The 22,513-nt window shown below is 35.6% G+C and overlaps 2 protein-coding genes and 1 pseudogene across 2 annotated transcripts; 1 reads left to right on the top strand and 2 right to left on the bottom strand.

The window, feature by feature from the left end:
• The first annotated feature begins 2,328 nt into the window (after positions 1-2,328).
• On the top strand, positions 2,329-11,903 carry si:dkey-211g8.8 (uncharacterized protein LOC108004533 homolog). The gene is made up of 10 exons (XM_052583823.1): positions 2,329-2,416; positions 3,785-3,824; positions 5,491-5,584; positions 5,703-9,099; positions 9,170-9,242; positions 9,360-9,471; positions 9,678-9,744; positions 10,057-10,128; positions 10,643-10,712; positions 10,799-11,903. Exons 4-10 carry the CDS (start codon positions 9,017-9,019, stop codon positions 11,642-11,644), a joined length of 1,323 nt encoding a protein of 440 aa, XP_052439783.1. The 5' UTR covers positions 2,329-2,416; positions 3,785-3,824; positions 5,491-5,584; positions 5,703-9,016; the 3' UTR covers positions 11,645-11,903.
• Positions 11,721-15,284, bottom strand: si:dkey-211g8.6 (uncharacterized protein LOC794045 homolog). Its single transcript, XM_052583825.1, has one exon. The coding sequence runs from the start codon at positions 13,438-13,440 to the stop codon at positions 12,454-12,456; it is 987 nt and encodes a 328-aa protein (XP_052439785.1). The 5' UTR covers positions 13,441-15,284; the 3' UTR covers positions 11,721-12,453.
• Positions 15,285-16,375: 1,091 nt separating this feature from the next.
• Positions 16,376-20,846, bottom strand: LOC127978873 (free fatty acid receptor 3-like; annotated as a pseudogene).
• Between the last annotated feature and the right edge of the window lie 1,667 nt (positions 20,847-22,513).

Genomic DNA, 22,513 nt, shown 5'->3' with positions numbered 1-22,513 from the left:
TCTTTACAAAATTATATATTATGCATGATATATTTCATTATTTAATCATGAATCTTTACAGGTCTTACAAGCTACATGCTAAGCTACAGATACAGTTTTCTCTCAGACTTTACAAATTTCACTTTCGATACACCGAAATGACAACCTCCCAAAAACACAGACGTTTCTGTTCTGAACCAATGGGGGATAAACTTGTGTATGAGCTTCCTGGAATTGGTCCTGTGCTGGGCGGACGATTACAGAACAGAGGTATAATACGAGCACGGGACGTCCTGGGGCGTTTCCTGGTCCTCAACAAGGATGAGTGGAAGTTTAAGAACTGGCTTAGAGACTCATGCGGGGCAAATGCCAAGCAGCAGAGGGACTGTTACAACTGTCTGAGAGCATGGACAAGTAATCATTTATAAAGAGAAAAATGATCACAGATTGATCAGATAAACTAATAATGTTGCATATATTTCTCTACACATTTAAGACCATATGTAGCCTCTGTATGTAGGCCTGTGTATGTATAGATGTGTTCAGTGATATTGAAATCAATTATTGTAATGCTTCTTTCATTACTTCATCTCTCAGAAAAATCTTTGAAATATTCATTTAGAATTTTTATCTTCCAGCAAATATAAATTTAACCATTTGTCCACTGGCAGCTGTTTTTAAAAGCATTATTTTGTAACATTCCTATAGTTGTTTCTTAAATGTTTATTTTATTTCCACATGAAACAATATAACTTGCTTTATAAAATTTTACTCAACTTTCAAATTCAGAATTCAGAATTGGATTGTTACCTTAGAATAATTTTTGAAGGCACGTCCCATCACAAATTCTCATGTCTCAAATCTTGTTTTCTCAATCTCACTTCACACAATACATTTTATTGTGATGCATATTTTTAATGCATACAACCATTCAATTATGTGTCTCAATCCCCAATCCACCCTGTTAAAGTGGTGCCACTTGCCCTTAAAATCTTAAGCCAATTCCCTGAATCATTTCTAAGTGTCATCATTTCCTTGGAGGGAAATTAGAAGTCTTCTCTAATAGCATAAAACATTACATGTCCACCATGTTATGTCAATTTATACTTGACATGAAAATGTTTGTTCATATTTTTATACATCTATTAAATATCTTCATAAATGTTAATAATCTTTTAAATTGTTGTTTCTAGTTGGTACTGGGTTTTGTTAGTTTAAAATATTTACCCTGTTACATATTGCATTTTTAAAATGTAACAGGATGGAGAATCACCTGGAAGGTGTTTTCTGTGGAAGTTTATCATCGTGCTGATTTATAGCCTATACCACAATTTAATCACACAAGCCACTTCATCTGTTAAAGGTCATTCTATCAACATGTCTCTAATCATAAAACCACCCACACACTTAACCCTACCAGCTCACTGGAGTCACTGGTCAAAAAAAGTTTTTCATATTATGTGCTAATATTGTGTTTAGGTAAATATGTGTTTGTTATAAACCAATAAAAAAATCACAATCAAATCATAAACATGTAACATATGTTTCATTTTATTTTGGTTAATTAATAGACCATAATTATAAATGCAATAGTGTTTTGTTGAGGAATTAATCATTCATGTAGTTTCATTTGAAAATGAAAACACAACACATTTGGCACAAAGTCCGGTAGCCAAGGCATATGGTTCATATAATAATTTGCAAATAAAATATTTTCTGTAATAATATAATCAAAATGATCTTGTGGCCACGACATACAGTAATATGACGTTCCCACGAATTAATATCTCGTGGCCACGACAAAACTAAGTGAAGCGACCATGTACTCTCATGGGCACCGTATAAAATGGGCTTATAGGGCTTCCGTATTTTCTAGTGCGCGTTCTCATTCCTTTCAAAAAGTAACCAATCTGAAGTTTCGTTTTTCGGGAAAGGGAAACTTAGGCATTACATCACATTAAGCTTTTGCATGACATTACTTTTTTAAAATCCCGTTTACAGTATATCCCTTGCAAGTTTCGACTCTTCCGTTTTGTCATGAATTCCAGCAACAAGTCAGGATGTGAAATAAAATGAATGATTGATTCTGCATTCGCCTGTGAAACTGTATAGTAAAACAGAGACATCTGATCATCTTTCCTTTTCTTGTGTGCAAGATATATTGGGGACAATATGTCTTATTGGTTGGAGATAATATGATTCTGCCTTTTGTTTGAAAACACATTATGTTTGGAATCCTGTTGGATTATAAAAATAAATATTTTAAATGAATGTAATGTTGATTCTGGGCATTTTTCTTCAGTGAATGCAAAGGTATGAAGAAAAAAATAACTTATTTTTCAGCAGGCTATTCTGAAGAATTGTGACAGTAAGACAGTTAGACGGTAGGCGGGGTTTCCTAATCACACGCTGTCATTACAATCCGCTCGATGAACAGGTAGGTCACACCAAACCACTGGCTATATTACCTAAATATTATTTGCGTCAAATGTCAAATACTTTTTGAAGAAATGTGTTTTAAGATAGGAGAGCATTGTAGAATTTTTATATCCAGTTCTGTGTTGGCTAGTTGTTATCTCTTGAGGAAATAGGATGTCAGGGAACTTTACCATTAGATTTTTGGACAAAATATAAGCCTACTGTGAAAGAGCTTCTGAATGTGATTTCTGGGTCGTTTCTACAGTTTGGTGAATTATTTAGCAGATTTGTTTTTTTTATTTAGCATAAGCTTTATGAAGAATTGTAATAGATAAAGGTCTATAGTAGATATGACAATATAAATTGTAAATATAAAATAGTAAATATAAAATATTTCAAAATTGAACTGTTTTTGCAGTACTTTAGATCAAATACATGCAGGCTTGGTGAGCAGAAGAGACTTTCTTTGAAAAAAAAAATCTTACTGTTCAAATACTTTTGACTGGAAGTGTATATAGCTACAACAGATTTTTCTGGTTCTCGAATGTAACTGGCTGTAAGGAGTGTGGTTTTCTAGTGATATCTGAACTTCAGAAACCGTTTCACTGTTTGTAGTATTTCTCACAGTAAGTGAGGCGGGGTGGGTACTTTATAAAGCTTGTCAGGAAACAGTATCAACACCCCCTCATGGTTTTGTCACCATGAAAAAAAAAATTGCTCTTTCCAAATAAAGCATTGTGAAATCATTTACTTATGGTTTGTGTGGCTGCTGCAGCCAGATCTAGTAAAAATGTTTCTTTGTGAACTCTTTATGACACTGTGCCTCATTTACAAAATAAAATTCTCCAATCCATCCTCAGACATGATCCGGGATGCCATTAATAAACTATCCTCTTGTTGCTCATACTTGGATCCTTCTAATATCTGTACAAAGATGTGAACGAGCTGTTTAAACTATGAAACTTGCAGGGTCTTTTAATGGTACAAAGACACTCTTATATGCTAAAAGATCAAGTCAAACTAGATTTATCATGTCATGACCCCATTAATAATAATATAGTGTGTGTGAGTGTGTGTGTGTGTGTGTGTGTGTGTGTGTGTGTGTGTGTGTGTGTGTGTGTGTGTGTGTGTGTGTGCGCGTGTGTGTGTGTAGTCTTTTCTGTGTTTTCATTGGTTTTATTTCTGCTCCCTGTGACCCAGTTTCCTGAGATGTCTTTATTCATCATTATATCCACCCTTGTTTATTAACTCATCAGTTCCTTTGATTTCCTCCATGACTTCACTTTGTTTCAACTCTTAGTTCTCCTTTTGTTTCTGTCTGTTCTCATTTATAATAGTTATTAATAATTGCAGATGATGTTCTGAAACAATCTGATATTTTTCACAGATACAGTAAAAGACGGTCTTCACACATGGCTGAAAAAATGGTATTATTTTAAACAATATTATATATATATATATATATATTTGCATAGCATACTAATGACCTGTTGCAATCTTTTGTGTAGTTATAAGAGATATATTTATATATTTTGTATTAATTTGTATAATGATGTTATAATGCAATTCATTGTTTCAGTTGCAATTTGTTTAGCATTAATTACACTTAATAAAAACAATAAATAACCTATTCTGAACACTTAATAGTCTTAATAGTATGGTGGCCGAGACAGCTCAACACGCTGCAACTTAAGAAAATTAAATTAAATTTATGCATTTAGCAGACGCTTTTATACAAAGCGACTTACAGTGCATTCAGGCTATCAATTTTTATATATCATGTGTTCCCGGGGAATTGAACCCCCAACCTTGCGCTTGCTTGCTTGCTAACGCAGTGCTCTACCAGTTGAGCTACAGGAACATGCAAAACACATGCAAATTGAAAAAACATCAGCAAATGAAGAAAACATCTTCACATCTTCTCAAGTCCTTCACAATACATGAATATAACCAAACGAGCTCCAAATGTATACAACACATGTATAGAATGAAATGCGCTGCAAATCATCACAACACATGCATATAACAAAACGCGCTGCAAATCCTTCACAACACATGCATATAACGAAACGCGCTGCAAATCCTTCACAACACATGCATATAACGAAACGCGCTGCAAATCATCACGCGCTGCAAATCCTCACAACACAAGCATTAACGAAATGCGCTGAAAATCCTCACAATAAATGCAATTAACAAAGCGCTGCAAATAGCACTGACCACAATGGAAATGTTTCAAGGAGGCCTCAAAAAGTGTCGGACCCGACTTGGATCTGCTTATCTTGCACTGGCTACTGGTCAGTGGAGTTGTTGGTGAACTGAAAAGTGAGGGGCTTTTTTTCATGGTGTTTTTTAAATGTGCATGTGCTGTTTCTTAATTTATATGTGTTGTGAAGTATTTGCAGCGCGTTTCGTTGTATGCAAGTGTTGTGAGGATTTGTAGCACGTTTTGCTATATGCATGTGTTGTGATGATTTGCAGTGTTTAGGGTGACCACCCGTCCTGCGTAGCGCGTGTGCGCACAGCGTTTGAAGCCCAATTCATGCGTCCCGCAAATTGAGACTATGTCACGCATAATCAATGCTTGCTCAAAAAAAGTTGGTCACTCTATATCCTCGCGCCCCAGGCAGCCAAACGAACATTACTTGACTGTTTAGCACGCTACTACGAGAGCGGGAGGCTGTTTCATTATATGCACGTGTTGTGCTGATTTGCAACACTTGTGTTGTCAAACTGATCTTGCTGATGTTTTTTCAATTTGCATGTGTTTTCTTAAGTTGCAGCATGTTGATCTGTCTCGGCCACCGTATAATAGTCCTTCATCTGGTCTGATATATGCATTTTGGATTGCAGCTTAAAAAACTAGGTGCAAATACTTAAACATAAGACAGAGAACCATAAAAATTAAACAATAAAAATAGTAACAGAAAATGAAATCTTTAAAAAAAATTTATATTAAAACAGTAGGTTTTGAATTTTAATTTAGAATTTGCAAATGCTTTGTCGAAGTAGAATAGGTTTTTTTTTTTTTTTTTTTTTTTTTGGGCTCATTTGGCATTTAATACCATGCCATCTTGACTCAATCCTTTGCAGGAATTACAGAGACAAAGAAAAAGAAGGGTGGCCATCAAGGATGAAGGGAGGAGGAAAGAGTGCAGGACTGCCACTGAAACTACACCACCATCAGGTATCAAAAAAGATTCACACAGTGATAGGCAGTTTAACAAAGGCTACAACAAATAAGCAAGACATTAGCATTCTTTAGGTACAGCACAATAAAAAATCCAACTTTTTTTTTTAATCAGAAAAACCACAGCTGGATGAGACGTTCCATCGCTTTTCATCCAGAAGCACACAGAGCAAATCAGCTGGTTTGTTTTGTCTCGTCAGTGCATGGTTTAAATGTTATTTTTTGTAATATATGTTTTATACTGGGTAAAAAGTTTAAAGGGTGGTTCCACAATTGCTCTCTAGAAATGGTGGGTTGAATATCCAGTTCATAGATACAAAGATGGGTAAATTATTAAAGATAAAAAGGTGAAGACTAAAATTGTAGAAATCTAGGATTTTTCTAGAAAAGTAATATCCACAAATGAATTTATAAATACACTGTAAAAAAAATCCAGTTGTTTTTATAGTATGAAAAAGCAGCTGTTGATGCCAGTATCAAAAGAAACATAATTCGTCCATAAATAATAAATTTAATTAGACCAAAATTATACAGCATGACCAATGGGTTAATGAAATAAACCAGGCATTTCTAGAGAGTTTTGATTATTTTTATAAAGAAAGTATGTTTGAATGGATATTATGTATTTCTGAGTGCTAAATGTGAAACTGGATATTTATACTGTAGATATGTGAACAGTGTTGGGTAGTTACTCAAAAAATGCTATATATTATTCATTACTAGTTACTCCTTCCAAAAGTAATATTATTACTTTCTGGCAACAGTAATTAGTTACACTATTAGATACATTACTTTTCTTTTACAGTTGTAATTGCGTATTATCCCCATATCCTTCTGAATATATTACTGCCTCATCATTTGACCAAAAACCACATTGGATCACAGTCACAAGTTACTACAAACACAGTGGTGATTTATAGTAACATTTAAGTGTTGTACTGTTTTAATCTCATTAATTGTTTAGCTTGAAGTTAATAGTAGATCTAATTTCTCTGTTACCCATATTATAGTCCATGATGTATTTTATAAAAAGAAATCATAAAAGCTCATTAGAAAATGTTTCGTACTCTAAAAAGATTTTATACAATTTAAATTGGGTTCAGAGGGAGGTAAGCAATCAGACTGTAGGACTTCAAATTAGTAAGGGTTGAGGCATCGAAAGTAACATGCCGTTTTATGAATAGTAACTGTAATATTATTACTTAAAATCAAATTAATAATTATTTACACTACTAGTTACTGCACAAAGTAATTTTAATACTGTAACTAGTTACTAGTAACTATTACTCCCCAACACTCCATGTGAACAATGTACATAGTGGAAAAAGTACCTACAGAGAGCCATCATTCTTTCAAAAATAACTACAGTATAAAAAATATATGATTGAATCATAATAACTAATTAATAAATATATTCATATTCAATTTTGCGATAAAAATCTCTGATTCTGGTAACAGAGAACAAACAGAAATGGCTTGATAAGTATTCAACTCCAGCTGAACCTGACAAAATTCCTGGAACAAAGTCAATTGAAAACCTACTCCAAACTTGAGAGTTGAGGCAGCAGTGACTGGAGAACTTCGTTGGAGGTCAATGACAGCTTTGATGTATGTCCATGGATGTTGGGCTACAGAAATGTGTGAGGAGAGGGAAAAAAGAAAAGCATTCTAAGCAATCTTTCCGCTCCCTTGTCTTGGAGGAACTTTCTCAGGATACCTTCTTGGGATCTTGTGATGGACACTGGCCTTTTTTCATGAGATTATGGGAAAGCTGATAAGCACTGACTTTACCTGAAAGCAGCAGGACCAGTGATGATGATGCAAACTGATTTTCAACCGTTTGCTGAGGAAAATTTGCAAAGTTGAATGAGTAATACAGTGAAACATTCATACTTTCACCACAGGGTTTAAGAATACTTATCAAACCATATTAGATGTACAGTGCTTGAAGTGGGAAGGTACTCACTGATATGCAGCAGGCCTTCCGGCAGTTCTGTGCTATGCTGTTTACTGTACCAGACATTTTTTTGTCGTACCAGCAGATTAGTACTCTTTTCTGACCTGCTTGAAAACTGGTGGTTCACTGCCTGCTGCATGGATGTGGACACGCTGGATCTCTCGCGCGCGTGAGCGTGGACACATTGGGTCTCTTTTCATTTCAAGCACTGGATGTATCGTTATAAAAAGAGTGAAAACTTTCTGGAGGTACTATGTCCAAGCTATATACTTCTGACTTTGTGGTCAATAATTCAAATGGAACCACCTTTTAAACTACAAATCAATAAAAATCTACAACAAACTGTGCAGAGTAAATTATTAAAAAAAAAAAAAAAAAAAAAAAATTTCACAACGCATTTTCTGTGTGGACATGATTTGGACTTCAGTGGACATGGCAGTTACGCAGCGTGATTGGAAAAGGCGGTCCAAAGACGTGTCTACACTCAGCAAGAAGTTTGCGATACAGTAAGTGTATCAACATTTGGTACAACATTCGAAGGACAAAGCTCCTGTATGCTAATGTGTCAGTAGCCCATGCTACAAAGGATTTGAGGTGGATGAAGACAGACTTACCAGTCAAAGTTAGATCTTCGAAATAACGCCATTATTTCATTTGGAGTGGGAACCTTTGCAGAAATCATGAATATTGAAGAACTTCTAGCAACTTGCAAGCTACAGTTTTCAGTGGTTACCCCTCAGTATGCTTTATATTGGAACGCATCCTCCTCATCCCAGTTTGTGATTTCTGATTGAGTAGATGAAGAATTCCAAGTGGGAAGGAATATATGATTGCTTTCCCATAAAGCCTTAAATCAAGATTAAGATGGGATACCTGCAAGCACTTTGACCTCTAATATGATGCTTAATACAATGTGTTTTGTGATATGGAAAGTGAGTGGATATGTTGGTGTCATGTCCTCAGTCATGCATTGCATTGTACAATAATGCAATTGAAGCTGGTAGAATGGAAGGAGAAGATGATTTCAAGATTTTTTGGAGGGAAGTTTTTTTACATTGACAAATCAAGAATTGTTGTCAAAGTAAGGATCACTCGTAGACCGAAGAAACCTTCATTTTGATACAGCTGCCTGAAACTGTCACAGTACATGGCAGTTTATTCAAGATTTGACTCAATCATGGCAGGGATGTTTTTAACCAGCTTACTTGGCAACAGCGCTCAGATGGTTACATGTATCCAAAAGCTTCCATCCAGAAATATTTGGGTTCCTTTTCCTATTTTGAAGAAAATTATCTGCAGGCTTTTCGGAGTGCATTAATTCTGAACTTCATAATTCGGTATATTTGGAGAATATACCGAAATACCGCTGTTTTCATGGATTTCCACGTTTACATCATTGACCTGAAAAGTGGACATTGTGGCAGAATGATTTTCTCCTCTACTTCTTCTCAAGAACATGCAATGGAGAAGACATGTTGAGAAGCACGCCTAACCAAACATCCTCACTGCCTTCGGAAATCCACGAAAAACAGCAAACAAAGAAGACCATATCTAGGTAAGTAGAGTCACATGAGATTTTGGAATATGGAGATCGTACATAAACACCAATATAAAAACTTTTTCAGCATCAGAAATGGTGCAGATACCTTTTCTGAAGATGCAGTCCCAGATGAAAACTCTTCTGCCAAAAGGCTGGAAGTAAGATATTTTCTATTCTACTTTATTTTAGGACACAAGACTTTCATAAAATATGTGTCTACACATGACCAATGTCATGACAATTACATTGTTCTCATCTCTACTTCAATATAAAAGGTCTGTGACAACTATCCTCAGTGTGATTCAGAAGAAGTGTGTTTACCTGAAACCAACCACAATGCTGCGCCTTCTTCTGTGAAGGATGACGCAAGCCAACGGAACAAAAAAGGTCTGATGTTATTCAGATGTTTCATTGATTGGGCTGTCAGTACATTGTCAAAGCATGTGTAGGGTTAGACTAGTTTCTTTGGAGAGATGTTTGCTAAATCATAAAGACAGTTGCTTTGTTATTATGAACTGGTCACAGATATGAACATGCATGATAAATATGATTTAATACGTACCTGAATTGCTTGTTCTTTTCCTGTAAAACAGATGATCACAAGATTGCCTTACTCTCCGGTAAAGAGGAGCCATATTTGTCACCTCTCAACTCACCAAAGTAGGTTCTTTACTTCCTTCAGTTTGTTAATACAGCAATCAGTTAACTTTACATTGAAGTAATTTTACATTAATTTGAAGTATAATAAAAAAAATGTTCATTAACATTTATGACCTAAGCAGTGACTTATGTCATTTTTATTTCAAGCAAGATACATTTATTAAAGTAAACTTGACTGTAACGCTTTTACCAAGTACATAAAGGTAGCTGTTTCATTCCACGTGTTTGTATGTTTATTATACAGTAAATGTAGCTGATACATGTTGGAACCGATATGATATTCATTGTTGTCTGCTTCTACTGGACTTTCAGGAGATGTTTAATTAACTGCTCACCTGAAGATGAAACATTCACTGTGGGAAATGGCAAACGAAAAAGAACAAGGTCTAAATTAAAGAGTTTCTTAACACTTTTATTAGTGATCAAATTCTCACTTTCCTTGGACTCCAAAAACCACATAAAAATATTGTTACACTCTATTTTAAGGTGTCCTTGTTACAGTGTAATTATACATTTAAGTACTGTTTAATATTAATTAATCACATACTTACTTTATACTAGTAATATAAATATATTACTATATATATATATATATATATATAGTTGGGGCTAGAATTAGGGTTTGGTTTAGGGTTACTTGAATGTGATTATGCATAATTTATTGCTTTTATAATAGTGAGTCATGGAGGGTGTAACAAGGACACCTTAAAATAAAGTGTTACCTAAAAATCTGTTAAAACTACAAATCTATTCCATTATTCAAATGTTCAATAAATCATTTGAGAAATGTTATTTAATATTATAATAATATATTTTTTCTTGATTATCACTTAATACATAACCATATCAGATTGCATGGGCTACTACACAACCTAACTAGTGTTTACTTACAATTTAGTGACTACAGTCAGCCTGAGGACTACAAAGGTCCTAAGATTGGCTCGGATTGGGAGGACAGAGGGAACAACGTAAGTTATATCTTTTATACAATTATTGTTTAACTATCAACATCAATACTTATTATGCAGCTCATTTTTGTATTTGAATTTTCTAGCGGTCCAGTTGCGAGGGGAAAGAAAACAAACCACACGTCAACCTGTCATTCGAGCCAGAGCTAATGAGGAAGAAGAGGTTTTTATATGAAATTCCTGAAACATTTGGTCAAAATTCAGAAGATGGAAACTCCACTGCAAAAATGCCTGATCAGCCATCTGGAGTGCGTACATCCTGGGAAAGATGTCCCGTTGAACAAATTAAAAACATTGCTGATAGGAGCATTGAAGACCTAAACACTGACATCAGTGAGCCAATCAGAATAAGCGATTTTTCCCACTATGCCAAAGTAATTGATTATCTCATCAGATTTTGGTGGCAACAGGAAAAGCATGAAAGGCAGGATGTCACCATTTCAGTTGGTGGATATTCAGTACGGTTGCAGGGAAGTGATCTGTACTGTTGTCCAGTCAGAAAATATGAGAAAGAGATACAACTTCATGACAAACATCTTAATTATGCAACACTGAAACCATCAAAAGAAATTGCTAAAAACTATTCGGATACAATTTGGAACTACATTAAGGGCCACCATGACAAGGTGGAATCTTGTGTACTGACACCTCAAGACGCCATTGCAGTGTGTGCTATTCTGTTCTCAGAAGTTATTAGGTATCCTAGCATGTTTTTCCACAACATTCTTTTGATGCATTGTTATAAATCATGGAGTGAGTTTAGTGACTATCATCCCATGGTAACAGGAGGTTCTTGGAAACATCAGAACAAAGACGAACCTCCAGAGAAAGTTGTAAAGAGAGAACAAGAAAACCTTGTAGTTTGTGCTAAGAAAATAATGAGGGATGAGTGGAAAAGAGGCACTCTATTTAAAGTTACCTTGCAAGTTTGAACAACCAGAACCGGAAAATGTGTGAATAACACACAAATATAAACTGGGGGGCTCTTTTTGAGAGAGGCTTTTGGGGTATGGGAGCTGAACACGCAGCAACCCTTGAAGTTTCACCCGAAGAGAGGTCTCCCAAACCAATGAATATTTTGTATATATATTTTTTACTATTTTTATTATATTTATGGTTTTATTTAATATTTATGTATTTGTAATGTCGTTTTACACTAAATATGTTAATAAATATGATTTATTGACTTCACTGTGTCTTTTTGTACTTTTCTGTGTAAACCATCTGTATCATCAGTATTATTGATTAGAAATTTGTTATCAGCAGATTTATGGCCTCTACATACAAAATACTGCACGATCATTAAAGAAGAGTGTAAAGGCTGAATACACTGAAGTCTGTGTAAACTGTGGTTATCAGTTGCTCTTTTAATGTCTTTTTAATGACATTCAACCATAGAGAAAACCACTTTATGTGGACTAATAACATAATTTGATAATAATTACTATACAGTTTACAGTATGTACTTTTCTGTGTATATCCATACAGTGTAAACAGAGAAAAATCACTTTAAGGAAATCAACACAAGTGTAATTTATCCATTAATTATATATCTTTATTTCTCTTTAATAAATCTATTTTTAAATCCAAGTTTAATCCAAATGATCATTAAAAAAAAAACTTACTGAATAAAATGTGTCTTCTGACATCAAATTTATTTAATTTAAACTTCACTGGACATGCAAACAATACTTTTTTCTTCAGGCCTAAACAAACTAAAATACTCTCTGTAGCTCGATTCTCACCCCAGGTCAAAAGGTGGGTTTGTCTCCTTGTAGGCTTCAGTTTTGGAAGGGACAGCAGAACAGCAGCGTCTGCATTCTACGATGTGAATTTTCTTCTTTAGACCATTAACACATGAGCGTATGGCACTGCGAACAGCAGCCGAGGAAAAGTAAAAGATGATGGGGTCCAAGCAGGCGTTCAGAGTGCTGGAGATCAACGCAAAATGACGCCACCATTCGCTATTACCGTGAATGAAACCAACCACGTGCGAGACGTTATATGGGCTAAAACAGACGGTGAAAACCAACAGCGTCCCCACCGCCAACCCAATGGCCCTCAGTCTACGACGTCGTCCAAGATGAGGCAGATTGGAGAGGATTCGTATGAAGTTTATATAGCAGAAGCAGCAGATGAGGAGGGGTATACAGAAAAGCACGACAAAAAGCTCCAGACGAGCAGGAAGTAGAATGTTCAGCTGTTCGACGGTGAAGTTATCGTAGCAGATTGTCACGTGGGGATTGGGTTGCAGCTTGCTGTGGCTCGAATTATCACTTGAGGGTATGTATGGTACAATGTAGACGATGCTGAGGTTCAGAGATCCCAGAAGCCAGAGGAAGCCGCTTGCTATCACAGCGTTGCGTGGACGGCGGCCTAGAGCGTATCGGATTGGAAACGCAACACCTAAGTAGCGCTCTATGCTAATCGCGGTCAGAAATAACGTGCTGGTGTAGATGGTGGAGAAGAAGAGGAAACTGCTAATGGGGCACAGATAATATGGCAGGCTCCAGTTCAAGTTGTCAGTGGCCTCCTTCATCTTGAACGGCAGGACCGCGAGGAAGATGAGGTCAGATATTGTCAGGTTTAGCAGGAGAATGTCGATGGGGGTTGGCTTGCGGTGAACCTTTCGAAGGAAGGTAAAGAACGCTAGGATGTTGGCGGGAAGGCCGATCAGGAAGGTGAGGATGTAGACTGATAAGAGAAGCTGGTAGTTCAACTTGGCCATTAGTCCGTACCTCACAGATGGTCAACAGGTGCTAGAAACACTGCAGGGAACCGAAACAGCAGAAGTCAATAAGGTGAAAAGAATAGGAACACAGCTTTGCTCTTGTCATTGTCAGAGGTTAATATTGATGAAAAACCTTTAATAACGTTTTTAAATAAAATGATCATGTAGAGAACTCTAAAGAAATGGTTTTAACCAATGTAAAGCAAATCCAAAGAGCAATGCATAAAAAGTGATTTCGTAAGATACCATGACATATACCTTGTAATTAATTTTATGAGCTTTTACTTTTTAATCAGCTTTAACTAGCTTTTCTTATTCTGCAAATGAATGTAAAAAAAAATATTTTTTATTCAAAACTTGGATTTAAATGATCCTAACAATACAATATTAAACAATATTTTCAGATACAATTTAAGATGCTAAATAAAAGTAGTACTACTTAAAGTCCACCAACTTAAAAAATAAAATAAAATAAATGGGGTGAAATGATACCACAACTGTGGGAGAGTCATATTTTTATGTCATTTCCATGCAATAAATATAATAATTATTTTGATTTAATTAAGCCTTTAGATTATAATAGTTTTAATCATCCATTTCATAATGGATTTTCATATTTTAAGACTAAACAAGTGTTTGGGACAAGTGTAAAGCAATAAGATCAATACATTAAGGGCATTGAAAAACTGCAAAATGAATTTTAAAGCATTGGAAAAGTTTCCAATGTAGTTTTAATGTGGTCTTTATATGACAAAAAAAAAAGTATAAATAAAAAAAATAATAATAATAAAAATAAAAACTAGCTTTTAAACACATGCCTGATGTGAAATATTGTGTTTAAAATAATAATAAATAAAATAAAAATACTGACCTTTACAACGTAGAAAAATAAGGATCTTCAGCATTTTGTGTCTCCCCAGTTTCACTCAAAGTATCTGTTAAGCATCTTTCACCTCTGTCCTAGACATTGTGACTGTGTGTTTAGACTATGTGATGGGTGTGATGACTCAAAACAGCGGAAATTTAATCAATTCAGAGCATAATCTGCAACACTGAGGCTCATCAAACAATATCTCTTGGCAACCTTGGGAACAGTCAGTGAGAAGAACACAGGAAGTTGTCATAACTGCTCTATATGGGGTATATGAAGCCCCCAATAACACTATAATAATCTTTTCATGTTAAACTTACTGGAAAGATAAGAAGCAAGTGTTTGTCTTGTGTGTGTGTGTACATGGACATTCTATATTATTTAGTACGGATTCAGGTATTATGCTATGGTTGAGTACATCAAGCTGATTTGTGTATCATTCAAATTGTATCCCTGATGCTATTGAAGTGAATATTAACTAAAATCCAGAATATTTTATTGTTATATTTATATTGGAACTCATTTGTTAGTAATGTGTTTGTCTGGTGAATCCTTTTCAGCCAATGAACTCTGGATAAAGGATGAAAAAAATAAATAAATAATACAATTTAATTTGATACAACAAAATATCTTTGCAGCTAAATGTAGGCTATATTGGTTCTAAAGTTAAATAATCTATGTGCTACTTATACAATTATTATAAGACTAATTAAAATTTTATTTTATAACTTCCACAAAAGAGCCTGTTTCCTGTAGTTCATGGTTACTCATTCCTCGACTTCCTGCTGAGTTTATTTCCACACCTGCCTGTAATTTTCAGGTAAACTTAGTGATTTGTTGATTCAGTGACATTTAATTACAGTCCGCAGGAAATGGGTTCTCGGAACAGGAAGTATTGCTCTATTACCAGAACTTAAATGGATAGTTTAACCACAAAATTACAATTATTTTGTAATTTACCTTGGCCATATGCCAACCTGTACTATCACTTCTTTCTACTGAAAAACATAATATTGCGGAACATAGGCCTACTCTATAACTACTGAGGCATATCTCAAAAACATGTTATTTTATGTTACACAGAAGAAAGAAAGTGATTGGAATGTCACAGGATGAGCAAATGATGACATTACGCTCACTTTTGTCTGAACGTCAAAAGGACACTGTGTTGTTCTGAGTTAGCCTCTAGAGAGAGCTCTCGTGTTTGAGTCAGAGTCCTGCACGGGTCCATTTTTGGAGACCCGTGCCCGCCCGTACCTGCAAGGTTCAGCACCAGATCCGTCCCGTCACCCGTGATAATATTAAAATGAAATCCGCACTCGCCCAGACCCGTTAATATTTGGCCCATTACCCGATCCGCACCTGCGATAAATCACACATGCTAAAATAATTCCAATTAAAGTGCTTTATTTTTTATCTCGCACCTCTATCAACATCACAACAGTGTCATGAATGGGCTAATGAAACAGGCTACAGTGCGCTTTGTTTTGCGCCATTCAAGGAGTCTACCATCGGCACCTAAATAGGCTATGGAACCTGATAACTATACGCAGATAGACCTATTACTGAAAAAAAAGAACAAGAAAAAAGTAGGCTACAACCTGAGACTCCACTGTACAAAAAGAGACACTAGCATGAGTTTGGGCCACAGAGTGAAGGAGGACCTACTTGTGGGGATAACACTTCACACTGTGTACAGATCACAGCCCACTGACCACCCTTCTGTCATCTAAGGGTCAAGGCAGAGCAGGTATGTGCATAGCAAGATGGTCAGCTAAGCTGATGGTATTTATCTATGATATTCAGTATAAGCCAGGGCATGAGAACTTGACTGCAGACTGTCTATCTCATTTACTGCTCCCTAGTACTGAACCTAGTCTAGAACATGATTTGGAAGTCATAGCTCTCACTTCTAAGCTCACTGCAATAACCAGCTTTCAGTTCAAGGCAGCATGTGATTTGTGTCCTATCAAAGTTGAGCTACGCAGAAAGCTCGCCCCAAAGTGTGCAAAGGCACTGGATCATGCTTTAAACCCATATTTTCAAGTGCGGCATGAACTTTCACTCCAGGATGGTTGTGTGGTGCAGGGAACCACACGCCTTCTGGTTCCAGAAATTCTCCAGCCCAAGTTCTTCACACTCGTACATGATACACATCAGGGCATTGTGAGGGCAAAAAGGAGGCTGAGAGAGCTCTATTGATGGCCTGTCATTGACAAACAAGTAGAGCTGTCAAAGCTTGTGTCACTTGTCAGTTACATGACAAATCGTCATACATACCACACCACTCCAACCTGTACCTTATCCTACTGATGCTTGGGAGAAAGTGGCCATAGATATCATGGGTCCTTTTGATGCAACACCTGCTGATTGTCGTTTTCTGGTCACCTTGGTGGACTATTACAGTAAGTGGCCTGAGATAGCTTTGGCCTCACATCCCACAACCCAGGCCGTGATGCAGTTCTTGTCTACAGTGTTTAGCAGGGAAGGTAATTGGAAAGAGTTGATTTCTAAAAATGGAGTACAGTTTACTTCGCACAACTTCAAACTGTTCTTGCAAAACAAAGGAATCATACACAGGACATCATCCTTGTATTACCCGAGAGCAAATGGGGAGTCGAACATTTTAATCATAGCTTAAAGGATAGTTTACAAACTGCTTCACTGGAAGGAAGTACTGTGCATACTGTGCAACACCACATGCCGAAACACAGTGCACACCAATAACTTTTGCATGGGAGAGCCATGTCAACCAAAATTTACATCTCAGGTCTTTGCTTGCCACCTGAAGGCAAAATGTCCACACCTCGCCAGCATGCCTCACACGTGAGAGATTAACAGAAAAAAAAAAAAAAAACTGAACAGTTACAGAAAATGCAGCACAAAGGATGTTTAATTTCAGTGTGGATCATACGTCTGTGTAAAGAAACCTGGAATTGTTTCCCAGTCTAAACTTGGAAAACCACTAAAGGTTGTGGGTAAGAAAGAACTGTACATTTAACATTTAATCATTTAGCAGACGCTTTTATCCAATGCGACTTACAAATGGGAACAATAGAAGCAGTCAGGTCAACCAGAAAACAACAACAGTATACAAGTGCCATGACAAGTCTTAGTTAGTCTAGTATCACATACCCAGGTTTTTTTTTTTTTTTTTTAAATGAAAAGACAGGTGGCCTGCACACATATAAGTTGTCAGATGGACGATGCTGTAATGCATCCCACCTGGCACCTGTACTTGCTCAATGCAGAGCAGACGAGTCCAGTGAACTACCAGTTTGGATCTGGAAATACTAATCCTGTAGGGGGTGAACAACCTGCAGAAGTTACACGACCTGTTCCGGTTCAGGCATGCACCTGCATGGACTCAGGATTATGTAATGTAAAATGCGCTTAATGCATTACAGTATAAGGAAAATAACTTTCTTGCTGTTTTGTGAATATAGTGTTTGAGTACTATTATGTGATGCTCATACCAAGTGTTTGAGAATTGCATTACTGTACCAATATTTGTTCAGTAAGTGTTGTTTGCAAATCATAATGTTGGGATTGGAAGGTTGCAAAGAGGGAAAAAGTCAATAGTAACCTGTATATTAAATTTTAACTAATTGCACTGTGACTATGTCCATATACAGTAGTATATTTGTTTTTAAGAGTGGGGATATGTGGTGTTCGGAGTTAGCCTCTAGAGGAAGCTCTCGTGTTTGAGTTATGGTAGGAGACCTATAACAAGAGAGGTAGGAAGTGAGTGTGAAATAAAGTTAGCAATGAGGCAGAAAAGGCGATTAGTATGAAAGAGATCATGGCTATAGTATATTTTGATATTGAAAAAGCTTATGATTCAATGTGGAGAGAAGGATTATTGATTAAAATGCATAAAATGGGTATTGGCGGAAGGCTATACAACTGGGTGTTAGTTTTCCTGTCTATTCGAACTTTCCGTTTAAAGGTTGGGGATGCTTTGTCGGAGTACTTTGATATTGAAAATGGTATCCCTCAAGGGAGTGCTATAAGTCCTATTCTATTTAATATCATGTTAAATTATATTTTTTATAAATGTTAATAGGGATATTGGATCATTACTTCTTGCAGATGATGGGGCTATATGGAAAAGAGGGAAAACATTAGACATGTGACTAATAGTATTCAGAATGCGATATTAAAAGTTGAAAGATGGTCATATGTTTGGGGATTTAAGATGTCAGTTACAAAATCTTGTTATATGATATTTACCAGAAAGAGAAGGATTAATAATATACAGTTTAAATCGTATGGACAAAATATGGAAAGAGTGAAAGAGCACAAGTATTTAGGATTGTGGTTTGATGAGAAATTTATATGGAATAATCATATTAAACAGGTTGAAACAAAATGTAAAAAGGTACTAAATCTCATGAGGTCGGTCTCTGGCTATCAATGGGGAGCTGATAAACAATCACTACTAGATATTTATAGGCCCTTAATACGACCGTGTATTGATTATGGGTGTATGGTATATGGAGCAGCAGCCAAGAGTACTTTAAGAACATTAGACAGAATAGGTGTTTAGAGTTTTAAGACTCAGTATAGGTACAGTGAAAACAACCCCTACTAATTTACTACTGGTAAAAGCTGATGAATTGCCATTATATTTAAGACGATCTAAGCTGTCTTTAGCTTATTGGATCAAGTTACAAGGATCTGGGGAGGATACATGAACAGTGATGATCCGGGATGTTGTTATCTGCGATCCTGACGAATGTAACATGAGGCTTCTTCGGCTTGCATTGTAAAATCTAAACCCTCGCTTCCAAATTAATAGCCACACTATTTATTTTACAAATTTACAATGTTTTTTTAAGACAGTTATAAACTCTGTTTGTTTGTCCAAGTTAGCAACAGTAAATAAGGCGGGCGGGGTTTAGTGATAGGTCTATTCAGAAACCTTTGTGAACTTCGAAACACCATTTCACAGGTGAAGAAGTAAATTTAGCCACCAGTCATCGCGCAACACTTCAGCAGAAGTTGAGGAGGTAAGAAAACTGGTGAGGCGTTTTTAAAGGGTTAATTTATTCCCAATTGTGTAGTTTTTAATAAAGTGAGCATGTGAATGAAACACAAATTTGATATATGCAAATGACGTTTATTTTCATATTAAACAACACAACAGACTTTTCGCTCTTTAAAATAAGACAATTTGTTTTAATTAATAATAACTTTATATTTTGTAAATACACTTGGATGTTTATATAGCCTACACCTTTTATTAAATTAAAGCAAGATGAGTTATTATATGTTTAATATATTATGTCATCATACTACACACACACACAAAAAAAAAAAAACTTTGTAAAAGATGTGCTATACTGTTGTCTATGACCTTGAAGGGTGACTGTACATATCTTGAAAAGTGAAAATAATTTCAACAGATTTCCAGGAACAAGGTCACAAAAATCGGTGTGACGCTCACAGGTCAGTTATTTCAGTGATATTTTTCCAAAGTATAGGATCATTTTCTGCTCATATCATAACATATGTGTACACCCTAAATGTTACAATACGTCTTTGGACATTTCTTTTGTGTAATTGAATTAGAAGACATTTTGGTGATACCATTCTTAAGTTTACAACAACAAAGCTGACAGCTTTAGTTAGGCATACAACTGCACAAGGCCTTTGCACATACTTTGATGGCCCTTCTCATATCCTTGGAGATACAGAAAAATATAATTGGATCAAAACATGTGTTTAAAGTGCTTAGCATTAAAGCTTCCATGCGCCAATCTGGATTTTCTTTTTTGATGAAGCCTACCACATGTGATGCATTGTAGGGTGCAAAACTAATGGCAAACACAAGGAGAGTCCCCACAATCAGTCCTACCACCCGAAGTTTACGCTGTCGCTTAAAGAGAGGACACTTCATCAAAATACAAATTAAACTGATGTAACAGAAGCAGCAGATAAGGAGGGGTAGAAGAAAAAACACCACTGCTAGCCCGAGACGCAATGGGAGCATTTCTCTCAGCTGCTTCTCTGACAAATGAATGTAACAATCCTGATGTGACTCCTCCAGAGAATGATTACTAGTGGTGTTGTCCACTTCATTAGAATCTGAATATGCTGCCAAGTAAACAAATACTGCCGATACTGAAATAATCACCCAGGCGACAACACATATAACTGTTGTGTAAATAATTCTTTTTGGACTTTTATACCTCACTGGAAATGCTGCACACACATAGCGCTCAGCACTGATTGCTGCCAAGAACAGGGTGCTGGAATAAAGAGGAAGAAAGAACATAAACAGACTGAAGCGGCACAGAGCTTTGGGCATATTCCAAACCAAGTCATCTGTGGCCTCTTTCATCTTTAAAGGCAAGAAGGCGAGGAAGACGAGGTCAGAAGAAGCAAGGTTCAACATGAATATGTCAATGGGGATAGGTTTACTATGAATCTTGCGAATACACAAGCAGAGCGCCAGCACAGTATTAGGAAAACCGATCAGGAATGTGATGATGTATACGGCGAGAAACACTGTCGAATCTCCAGACATTGTGGTCGGCATGTGATAAACTCTGCGAGTTCTTAAAACAGCACCTGTATAAACATACAGTTTCAAGATTACTACATTTTATAATCTAAAAATCTTATTCATAATTATTAGATTATGAGATTTTATTAGATTATGAGATTTTTTTAATACCAAAATTACTAGAAAAAAGTTCTAAAAGATACCTAAGACATAAGTGGTTTTATTTGGAACTTACCAATAGGTATTTCTCTCTATTATTTGTAGTCTCGATCACAAATCATTTGCTCTTTTGAAATGTACTCCAGATACCTAGATGTCATAAACAAACTAAACTGTAGAATGATTTGCATTCCGTCATATTATGAAAACATGTTTAGAATTGAGCCATTGTTTTTTTTGCAGTACCCTCAGGCCTACTCATTAGCCTAGCAAAAGCTAATTAAAAATACAAATAATCAGAATGGTCTACATTCTGTCTATGATCAGCGAAAAGCAATAAATAGGCTGAAATAAAGGGTTAGTTATTATTCAGTCTCATGTTTTTACATTTACATTTAATAATTTAGTAGATGCTTTTATCCAAAGCCACTTACAAATGAGAACAATAGAAGCAGTCAGGTCAACAAGAGAACAACAACAGTATACAAGTCTCAGTTACAAACCTGTATCCATTTACACACACATTTTTAAGCATTGTTTTGCAGTTCTTCCCAAGTTTGATGGACTTAGTGAATTTGTCTAGCTCCAAAATTACACAAAAACACCATGAAGTTATTTAACATTTGTCTGTATTCCAAGTCTAGAAAAAATTGCGTTGTGATCATTATGAACTGTTAGTATGGCAAGAGCAGCATACATTTTCTTTCTTTCTTTTGGCTGAACCTTAATTGGATTTTGCATTAAATTACTTAATATTGATTCCATCATCTTATCCATCACACATGTGCTGAGATCAAACTGATGAGAGCTTAGAGCTTTTGAAAAAATGCTGTATAAAACAAAACAATTAACTGTGCCAATCAAAAACATAAATGAAATTAGATTATTCAAAATGTTAATTTTGATCTTCATAAAACCAGTTTTAGGTATTTTTTATAATTTAAAGTCATATTTTGAAGTATATATGTACTAAAAGAAATAATAAAAAAAACTTAATAGAGAAAGTTAATGTGAAAGCAAAATTTGCAGATCAGCGGTAACATTGTTGCATTGCTATCATCTTACAGTTTTAAATATAAATACATATTTAGAACAGCTTATTACACTTTGGAGATGTTTTGTAAAAAATGACTTACCAGTTCTGTTTTTTATCATTTTTAACCACAACAAATAAGTATAATGTGTATTCCAGTCCAACAAAATTTCAAAAACATCTAAATTTTAAAACTTTTAAATACTCATCACAGCTTTTCAGGTTATGGCTTGTGCATCCATCTACTGTAATTTTAAACAGTAACTTTTAACGTGCATGTTTATCAGTTATCATATCTTTCCTGGAAAGTATCTTATTGCAAACCACAAACCATCACATCGGTTTGTCCACACATAGTACATACATAATAACTCACAAGTAAAAAAAAAAAAAAATCAATTTTCAAAGTCAACATCTATTTTATTAATTTACAAGTAGCTTAAGAAAACAAATATTCTCTATTTAGTAGTGACAGACCTACTTGGTGCCATGGATA

Source organism: Carassius gibelio, chromosome B19 (genome assembly GCF_023724105.1).
Source record: "Carassius gibelio isolate Cgi1373 ecotype wild population from Czech Republic chromosome B19, carGib1.2-hapl.c, whole genome shotgun sequence".
Taxonomy (NCBI): domain Eukaryota; kingdom Metazoa; phylum Chordata; class Actinopteri; order Cypriniformes; family Cyprinidae; genus Carassius; species Carassius gibelio.
Note: the sequence above shows the minus strand (reverse complement) of the source record. Positions and strands in the feature narration are given on the sequence as shown.

Excerpts from the sequence above, each read along its gene's own strand:
- si:dkey-211g8.8 (XM_052583823.1), top strand. The coding sequence starts at position 9,017 with ATGTTGAGAAGCACGCCTAACCAAACATCCTCACTGCCTTCGGAAATC. Across the intron at positions 9,100-9,169 it reads ACAAAGAAGACCATATCTAG|CATCAGAAATGGTGCAGATA; the intron begins GTAAGTAGAGTC and ends AAACTTTTTCAG. Across the intron at positions 9,472-9,677 it reads AAGCCAACGGAACAAAAAAG|ATGATCACAAGATTGCCTTA; the intron begins GTCTGATGTTAT and ends CCTGTAAAACAG.
- si:dkey-211g8.6 (XM_052583825.1), bottom strand. The coding sequence starts at position 13,440 with ATGGCCAAGTTGAACTACCAGCTTCTCTTATCAGTCTACATCCTCACC.